The sequence below is a fragment of the Gobius niger genome (genome assembly GCF_951799975.1).
Source record: "Gobius niger genome assembly, chromosome: 6".
Lineage (NCBI taxonomy): Eukaryota > Metazoa > Chordata > Actinopteri > Gobiiformes > Gobiidae > Gobius > Gobius niger.
The window spans coordinates 26,654,487-26,664,464 of record NC_136857.1 but is presented as its reverse complement, the minus strand read 5'-3'; the positions used below and the strand labels follow the sequence as shown (position 1 = coordinate 26,664,464).

Below are 9,978 nucleotides of genomic sequence, written 5' to 3'. Positions count from 1 at the left end.
ATAAGTTATTACCACAGCGGCCAGCAGGAGGAGCCCCAGGCAAAGTCTGCACAAGCGCTTGCATTTGATTACTATTTAATTCTTCTTCAAAATCAAACATATATTATACGCCCCAAATTATGTTTTTAAGGCCTACATGCATATGTCCACTTTAAAAAATATTTTGTATTAATAAATATTAATTCATTATTAATAAAAATTATAAATATTCTTCTTAGAATTGTTGTTTATTTATTTAGTTTATTGGTTTATTTGGTAGAGACACTGCATGTTACTGAACACCACACTGGACTGTAGCCTTGAGCTAGTTTGCATCCGTCGCCCCCCATGCACACTCTCGAACACACTCTCATTCATTCTGGACTTTTAGTGGTAGGGGAAACCAGAGTACCCAGAGAAAACCTACGCAGACACGGGGAGAACATGCAAACTCCACACAGAAAGGCCCCATCCCTGGTGGGAATCGATCCCGGGACCTTCTAGCTGTGAGGCGCTTACCGCTGCGCTACCATGCCGTGTTTCTTTATTTTAACAATATCTTAATGTCAGAAGACTACTTCTCCAAAGAAATGTTTTATGGAGGGTGCCAATACTAGCGGAGGTCACTGTACGTCTACGTTTTGTGACGATTTCTTTGTGCAGTTCCTTGGACGCGTTTCGATGTTTAAAACCCGATCTTGCCTCGGGTCATGGAGTAGCCCAGCTTGGCCTCGTTGTTGATCGTGGACATGAGGCCCACGTACGTCTCGATGAGCAGCGGTCTCTCCAGAATCAGGACGCCATTGGCCCGGCCTGGAATGGGGTTCTCCTTGTGCGCTCTCTTCACCGCTTGAATGAGCTGGGTTCGGAAGTTGTCCAACTAAAAGAAGGAAATATAAATCAAAGTTAGGGGGAAAGAAATTGATGCCTGACTCCCATCTCACACTTTTTACATTTTTTAGGGAACATTTTTCCAAGCCGTCATAAACTCAACAAATTAACAACTAGGATTTTTTTCCGGTACAGTCGTGCAGCATGAAACATACAACACATAACATCTTGAACACTGCTGGCTAGTGCAACAGTGTATCTACCTGCGTCTCCCAACTATAAAACCTTTAAAACTATAAGACTATAAGGGCATGCATAAGAATATCAAGATAAAATGACAGACAACCAAAAATTGACACAGATGTACAGGTGCTTTAAGTGTTGGCAGCAGATCTAAGTGTGGACATACCACATATTTACATACGATATATATGGGCTGGCTGATCGGGCCAATATTTGGGTATTTCACAATATTGGCCGGAACCAAAAAAAACTTTTTTTTTTCCGTTTTAAAAGAGTTCAGTCATAGCCTTCCCACAACTTCCTCAAAACTGCCCAAACTAATGTGTGTTTGCTGTGTGCAGTTCAGCTCTCCTCAGATCTGACAGTAACTTTACTGGGAGTGGGACAGTAAAGTTACTGAGTAAAGTTACATGGTCTCCATGGAGACAATGACTAAAGGCAGCCAAATATGAGATTTAAATAGATTAGGCCCTCATCCAAACCCATTGTTAGATTACCCACGGCCTAAATCACATTTTCTGTGTTGAGCTGGTCATTTGGAGCATGTTTTGCATTTAACCCCTTAACCCCCACTTTAACTGCACTTTACGGAAATCTAAAAGCTTCTGGACTGGAGTTTAAACTGATCTAAGCTTCTTCCTAGTTTTTGTTGTAAAGTTTACGTCGTTTTTGTCGTTTTCATTGCGTCTTCACCACATGTTGTCTCCAAAAACATATAAAAGCAACAAAAACGAGAAAAGAGTTTAGATTAGTTTTGTGGGCCCTAGGCAAGGCAAGGCAACTTTATTTATACCGCACATTTCGTACACAAGGCAACTCAATGTGCCTAGCTAGGCCCTAGCTTTCAAATGACCCTGGCCTAGAGGCTGTAAGCTCCAGTTGAGAAGCTTTTAGATTTTGGTAAAGCCGAAGTGGAGAAAATGTGCTCCGTTGAAGTGGGGGGTTAAGAGGTTAATGAAGATTGTCCTCATATTCAAAGCAAAAGATCAAACTTAGGGAATGAAAAAAAGCCGAGCTTCATAATGGCATGTGATGCAACACGCGACACTGCTGCACGGAAATACACAAAGTCATAGTCTTTTCTTTCACAGCAGTAAATCTATAAGCATTACTATAGTCATGTCTTTGTATTTGAGACTTGCTGCTTATTTTAAGCCCGCTACCTTAGGCATTACCAGTGACTTGATATAAATGCTGTATCAAACAGAAGCTCAGACGTTCCTCCCGACTTTGCACAGCCTGGCGTCATTTTATGATATATCCAGACCTTTTTGTTTACAATGATTGAACATTATTGTAAAAAAAAAAATCTACAGAAGAACCTGTTCCAAATGCTAGATTTTGTTAATCCATGGTTGCCTTATTCATCAACATTTTGCAACAGTTCAGTTCCTGAAATGTTACGCAGTGTTGTTATAACCCTCCCCTTCTCTCTCTTTGTTGTTGTTTTGCAGTTGTATCCAATGTTCTCTTATAGTTGTTATCTAGGTCACTGTTGACGCCTAAGGTACACAGTCGCATGTTTCTAATAAACAGCGCGTTTCATAAACAAAGGCGTGACTATGGTAATGCATATAGATTCATAGGGCTCTGGCTTCCAGGCATTCGCCAAAGAAGCATCGCTCTATTGTTCACCGGGCTGTTTACGTGGCCTGCTCCAGCGGACACCATTGTTAGCACTGAACAAACTAATACCGGCGATTCCAAGTGCACAAACACACGCCAGATATTGAGCTTTTAATCATGTTTACACGCCTGCTCTCTCGTGAAACCGTACCTGGAGTTCTTTTGTTTCATTTGTGAATGTTGAGATCATGTCGGCGCTCAAATTGCCTCAATGGTACACGTACAACAGTTTGAGAAACACTCATCTAAAACAGTGTAGTTACATTACATGAAATATCTATCATTTAATAAATATCTCAGTAGAAGCATAATAAATAAATTAAATAATAAGTCTACATTACTACTTTGGCCAATTAGTCTCCCATACAAAAGACTATTGCTACAGCTAAGGATGCACCAATCCGATATTGGAGCCGATACAGGAAAAAAAGCGATATTGGGTATCGGCTACAAATATCATTTTGAAGGGCAGAACCTGGAATATTCAATCGCTGAGTTAGTTTTAACCTCTTAACTCCCACATTAACCAAGCATTTACCATTGACTAAAAGCTTCAAAATTAAAAGCTTCAAAATGGCGGGGGGGAAAAAGATACATAAACAAGGATGAAAAAAAAACGTTAGCAACAAAAATGTGATGAAAAAGCATGAAAGCGAAGGAAATCATAAAAAATAAAACAAAAAAAGAGAAAATAACGCGGCAAATCTTAGACCAGTTTTGCAGGTCTTTGGTTTTAATTGAGCCGTTATATTAGCCTATAGGCTGTGAGCTCTCCAGTCAAGAAGCTTTTAGATTTGGGTAAAGCCCAACTAGAGAAAATGTGCTCAGTAACGGTGGGGGTAAGAGGTTAACCTCCGCAAATGTATTTTTAATCGCCGTGCAAAATGCCGCGGCTAGCAACAGGATGCGAATGCTAATGTCAACTAATCAAAGCCGGGACAGAAATTATGACTGGGTCACCTCGTAGAATAAAATAGCCACTGCTGGAGCAGCCAAGTGTTTGTATTTGAAATGCTGATAAAAATAACTGATCTAACATCTACATTTGTAATGCACGAGTTGTATTGTTTATGTTAATGTAACCTACCCAAGGATATGTAGTGCAGAAAAGTCCAATGATCTTTTTGTAACGTTTTTCCATGAGTTTATTAATATAGTAATATAAGAAAATCCTGGAGAAAAGAGGACCTTTCCTTTTTTCATTCACAGCAGCTACTTTTAAGAAAGTCTTTTAGTATCGGTTAGTATCCGATATCGGCAGATACTCAAACCCCCAGTATCGGGACCGGTGCATCTCTAATGAAAGCTACACTCACAGTTCTATAATCCTCTAATATGTTGTAATATGTACCAAACTGGCCTCGCGCTGGAGCACCTGTGAGAGGACAATATTATGACACAAATACTACCTAAATAAACCCTTTACCATTTACAAAGGATTTTCATGATTCAATTGTGCTTAATCATGCATTCAGAATATTTCCATCGCTTGTACCTGACATAGTGAAGCCACCTTCTCGTCGGCGCGGGCCATGGGGTGCTCGGTGAAGGTGGAGTAGGGCACCTCTGTAGACCAGGGGTTCCAGCGGTGAAAGAAGGAGGCTCGGGGACGCTTGTCCCACTGCACACGCACCCCGAATCCTTCCCTCCTGTGGGGACGAAACGTTTCACTATCAGTTTCCTTTAAATGGGCTGGAAGCAAGTTTGCCATTTTATACTCACTACTGCCACCTCAGGCCATATGTGTAACTGCACCTTCTATATTAAGCTCGTGCATGACGGCAATTCGGCCGAAGTGACACATTTTTGAGTGACCGTACAGGATTTTAGAGGCAGTTGTGGAGAACTGGTCTGAGCTCATTCTACACATTAGGACATGGCTGGAACATGTAGGGGGAGGAAAATACTTAATTTTAACATTTTTAAACTCCTTATAGTCCCTTTAAGGCAGGGGTGGCCAACCCGCGGCTCTCGAGCCGCATGCGGCTCTTGGCCAATCAGAGTGCGGCTCTTTGCATGATTGGAGATGTTTAATACAATGCGGCTCTTTGCAAAATAATTGGTAAATATTTCCCATAAACTGTAACAGTCTTTGACCAAAAATCCAACCATCGTCCTACAGACCCTGTTTCCATCTCTACATGAATAAGAGTCCGTATCTCTTTCCTTTTCGAGGCGGTGTGTAAAAGGAGCCCGTGCAGCCTCACTCAAAGCGGGATGTAGGTTAAACAACAGGCAGATCGTGGCACTGGGATCAGCTTCTGTGCTTTTCAGATTTCTGATCAGTCTACTCTTTATTTGATGTAATTCGGCCTCATATTCACAGAAAAAGATCAAAATTAGGAAATGGAAAAAAGCGGAGCTCTTATTAAGCGTATGATGCGAAGCGCAACATCGCGTATCGCGGAAATACGCAAAGTCATGACTTTTCTTTCACATGTGACAGAGACTGTAACAGATGCAACTTAAAACATACTCCCAGACGTCCTCCAGAGGCTCCTGGTTAAAGTTCATGAACTTTGTGCAGCCTAGAGTGCGTTCTCTGCACAGTCCAGTCAGGACGAAGCTGCTGGCACTGAGCGCACAGGCCAGGGGCGAATCAGAGGAGGGGGCTCAGTGGGCAGGGCCCCACATACAAACACACCCCAGCATTAAAAAAAAAAAATAATAATAATAATAATCTAATTCTGTCTCAGTCAGAACAGGAAACACAAAATGTCATTTAATATACATGTATTTCAATCTAGTTGAGGAGTAAAACCATTCAATCTAACACAATTATTTAAAAAAAAAGAAAGAAAAAGGCATAAAGTTATAGTTTATTGTGATTAAATAAAACGGTCACATTCTATTTAATCACAATAAACTACCGCCCCGGAATCTCGCTAATGGTCGGTGCCTTTGTGGCTCTTCACAGGATCAAGGTTGAAAATTTCGGCTCTTGGTCTCCGACTGGTTGGCCACCCCTGCTTTTCTTTAAGGGATGAAACTAAAGCTGAGGACTCGCACCGCAATTCTTTTTCAGCCTAAAGAGATTTTGTAGAGAATGGGGTTCCACATTACACGATTCAACGACACAGATTTGTGTCGTTGAAGGATCCCGCTTTAGTCAAAGTGCTGCTGCTTCATGGACTTTGTGTTTCAGTGTGTCTCTGTTTTATGTCTCTCTCGGGAGAATAATACTGACCCCACATCAGCAAACACTGCTTTTGTTTGTAGCTCTAGTAGTGAGCCTGTCACAATATTTGTTGTCTAAAGGACGATATATCACCTCAAAAAAATATTGTGATAAACGATATCAAGATATTTTATCATCATTATGTTGGTGAAATCTTTCCTGACAAAAAATCACTTCTGTGAAAGGAACAGGCCACCGTTTTTCCATACAGAGATATGTTCTTACCTGAGTTTAGACGAGTTCATGCGTACCTGTCTGGTCTTTGTGCTTGCCCGTGGAAGAGCTTGGTCGCTTGGAGCTATAGGAATATGTTGGGAGAGGCCAAATGCTAACAACATCTTTGGTCGTTTTGTGTAAGGGCACGCACAAAGATCAGACATCAACTCGTCTAAGCTCAGGTAAGAACATATCTCCTCATATAACATATACATATAACATCCACATGAACAAAGCATCATTTCTCCATTTCTCTGGCATTATCCAGATCTAAAAGTTTCTTTTAAAAAAAAGTGTCAAAAAGACGAGTGAAGAGTTATGAAAAAGCAACATAAAAGCCACAAGAGAATGACCGAAATATGACAAAAAAAAAGTGACAAACACAACCATAAAGCCACAACAATGTGATGACAAACGACCACAACGAAACACACAGATGAAAACAAGACAGGGAAGCGTCAAGAAAGGAATGAAAAAAAGCAAAATCATGCAAAAAACATAAACGATCAGTTTGCAGGTCTTAGCTTTCAAATGAGCCGTTACACTGGTCAAGAAGCTTTTTGATTTGGGTAAAGCAAAACTGGAAAAAATGCACTCGGCTAAAGCGGGGTAAGCGGATAAAGCAAACCTGGTTAGAATTAACTGTAACGCAAAGTTAGAGTAGCCTATATGTCTTTTGTTTAGTTTTTTGTTCAAAATAATCTCTCCTGTGGCTGTCAACAAGTTTCCCCCTTTGCTTTCGGTGTGTTCACTTTTGCGTGGGTAAATCCGTCCATGCTTCTCCAGTGCTCCCAAATCAGCTGTAAAACTCAAGCATGTTATATTTACTGCGACTGGGGTCTAGTCACGTCTTTCATCCGCCCATATTACACGATTCGAGCGCGAGACCAGTTGTTGACCAACACAACGAGACACCGCGGCTGCCCTTGAGTAGTCACAACCCGGGAAGACTCACCGCAACACAAAATGACTGATGTTAATGAATACTTTAAGTTACTAATGGTGATGTGATGTGATGTGGACAGCAAAAGATTAGACTCGTACTTGTTCAGAGATTTTGCCGGAAACTCGAATTCCCCGACCGAAATGGTGTCCACGGCGTTGAGAGAGATCCTGATCACTTGCTGACACAGCAGGTTGATGAAGTCGTATTTGCAGACCAGAAGAGACCTAGAAATACCAACGAAAAATAACGTAAGCGTTATTCAGTAACTCTTCGCGTTAACTGTGTATGTGTGTCATAAAGTGTAGGTACCGGTCAGTGATGAGAACCAGTCTCTCTCTGTCGTTGTTCCAGTGGTCAACCCTAGAAAATAAATGTGATTGAAATGCCAATTCTACAAAATGTGATTTTGTTTTAATGCATTAAATAAAAACACGTATAGATTTTTTTCATACAAAACAGAAACAGATACTGGTACATAACTATAACTAGTATGTGGTATGGGTCAAAAAATAAAATATTTCCTATTACCAAAAACATGTAGAATAGGAGACTGTAAGTGAATAATATACAAACGCAGCGGCTCAGGGTTCTTTTGGGACTCTACCTTTGGTAACGTTAAGCAGTTATCATCATAGACTGTAAAAAAGAATAGACAACTCCTCCTCACTCCTCCCCGTTTGCCATAATAACCAAGTTCGAGAGAGAATTCATGGCACATTTACAGACTCCTCCCCCCCAGCTCTGATGAAGCATGTTCCTAAAAAGGGCAAAAGGGCGGGATCTTCACAGAAGACTCGGCCCTCGCGGGGCATGGAGTGCGGTCGTAGCCACGCCAGCGCCATTAGCTCTAATGCTAAGGGCCTGTCGATCAAAGTCGGGCCCTCATTAATTATGCAAGATTTCTAAAATGTTTCTTATGAAAACCAGCCTGGTTTCTTCTGTAACTAACCCAGCGTTATCACAGGAGGATTATCAAGCTGTAGAAAGTTTAGGAAAATTAGGCACCAGGCTTTAAAGTTGTTTTTAACGTGTCTAAAGTGCAATGCTTTCTAACGGGGGACTAGCGGCTATATGGAGGTACTACAGCATTGGTGGCGGTGGCGCGGTCACGAAGCAGAGCAGCCAGCGGCCATTGGTTATCATGCAAAAAAGGGTAAGATTTGCTCTGCCCAGTAAATTATTCAACTGGTGACATCGTTTCGTACAAATACACGATGTCGGCCTCATGAGACATGACAGCGTTTTATCGTGGGTCCTAAAATCTGTGCGATTAACCTGCTATGCGCTTTCGTAACTGCGGTAATAGTAAAACCAGTCAATCTTTTCATCCCTATTCACTAGTATACTGAACTTGCAGAACCATATTTGTAACATAAGCTGCTGTGCGGAAACCTGCATGTTACCATCACAGTAATAGCGTGGGCACTCACTCTGCCAGCAACCACACGCTGAGCACCTCCCCGTCCTCCGAGGGCAGAGCCACAGTCCGGATGTCGCTCACCGCCTGCTCGATGGTCCCTGGCTGAGAGAGTGACAAGTCTATCAACGTCGTGAAAAGTCTTTGAACTGACAAGTGTAAAGATACAGCTGTGGCCACACGCTGCAGAGGCACCAGAGTCTTTTGACACGTTTGTGCCGTGTTCTCGGGTCCCTTTCTGTGTGGAGTTTGCAAGCTCTCCCTGTGTCTGTGCAGGTTTCACTTACCCTAAAAACATGGATAATGCCCCCTCTTGGCAAAAAACAACCCATTCTAATATGTCAGTGGGAGTTTCCCTTGTTATTTACCATGACATAATTTAATTTACTGTTAAATCCAACAGCACACGCATGGACTGCAAATAAACAATGAAATATTCCAATGCAGAAAGATAAGCCAACTAGATATTGTAAATATAATGCAAGAGTATGGATATTGTACAGTATACATTCACATTAATAACCATTTTACAATTCACAGCATTGAAAAAGCGGAGTATTATTAGAATAGGTAGGGCGTGTGGCCAAAGACCGAAGTCATGTATCCAGAAGAGGAACAGGTGATCAACATAAACAAGTGTGTGCACAGCCCGAGGCGCTCTGTCTGCACCCCGTGAACAGTGGGCTCACCCTGAACACGAAGTAATCCTTCACTTTGGCTTGCATCGTGGGGTTATGGACGTGGAAAGGCTTGAGCGTCTGCAGCGGTGGGCAGCAGGCCACCGAGGCGGCCCGAGCGAAGCCGTGGCTATGTCCGCTCTCGGGTGGCGGAGTGAAGGCGACCTCCACCCCCTCCTCGGTGTCCGCAGGGTGGAGCACCGCGGCCCCGGGGCTCCCCGGCTCCAGCGTGTCGTTGAGCTGCAGCATGATCCGAGACGGCTCGGGCTGGAGCGAGTGCGCAGTGGGGAGATGTGCGCCTCAGCGAGCGGACTCACCCATTGCGCACGAAGCGAATGTTTTGATTGAGACGAGGAAGTAGACCCCCACTTCTTTCACTTCCTGTTGAGTTTCCGCGTATTTAAAGTGACAGTAGACGACAGTACAGCAGCTGTAGCGCTGCAGTTTATTAGCTCTGTACCTTACAAGCTTACACTGCCTGTCTCCTCTCAGCTCTGACCGCACTGCAGAGACCCCCAGTGGTAAGTGAAGGCTATTGCAGGGAGTCGTTTGTAATCTCTCTCCTCTCCCCCCGTCTCATCTCCCTCTCTTTCTCTCTCTCCTTCCCCCTCATCTCTTTCTCCCTCCCTTTCTCTCTCTTTTTTAAAGGTAAACTAATACCCCGGAATCGGAATCCTTTTTTTTTGCCGTTGTCATTGAAATGGTGCAATGCTGCATGATGAAACATAGACTGTTCATAGTAATACACAGTCAAATAAAAATATTATTAAACAAATTGTATAAATAACTAACTTGTGCCTGCTTTTGTCTTCATGAATTTGGGGAAATTGTTAATTTTCCATTTGATTTAAAGTGTATCACCCCA

General features: G+C 42.5%; 1 protein-coding gene across 1 annotated transcript; it reads right to left on the bottom strand.

Annotated features, from left to right (window-relative positions):
- Positions 1-269: 269 nt before the first annotated feature.
- tprg1l (tumor protein p63 regulated 1-like) lies at positions 270-9,620 on the bottom strand. The gene is made up of 6 exons (XM_079558749.1): positions 9,126-9,620; positions 8,450-8,541; positions 7,329-7,379; positions 7,118-7,243; positions 4,175-4,328; positions 270-859 (listed from the first exon to the last, which is right to left on the bottom strand). Exons 1-6 carry the CDS (start codon positions 9,360-9,362, stop codon positions 665-667), a joined length of 855 nt encoding a protein of 284 aa, XP_079414875.1. The 5' UTR covers positions 9,363-9,620; the 3' UTR covers positions 270-664.
- Positions 9,621-9,978: the final 358 nt, after the last annotated feature.

Coding starts and splice junctions, on each gene's coding strand:
- tprg1l (XM_079558749.1), bottom strand. CDS start 9,362: ATGCTGCAGCTCAACGACACGCTGGAGCCGGGGAGCCCCGGGGCCGCG. Junction 8,542..9,125: donor AGGATTACTTCGTGTTCAGG/GTGAGCCCACTG, acceptor TCACTCTCTCAG/CCAGGGACCATCGAGCAGGC. Junction 7,244..7,328: donor CTGGTTCTCATCACTGACCG/GTACCTACACTT, acceptor TGGTATTTCTAG/GTCTCTTCTGGTCTGCAAAT.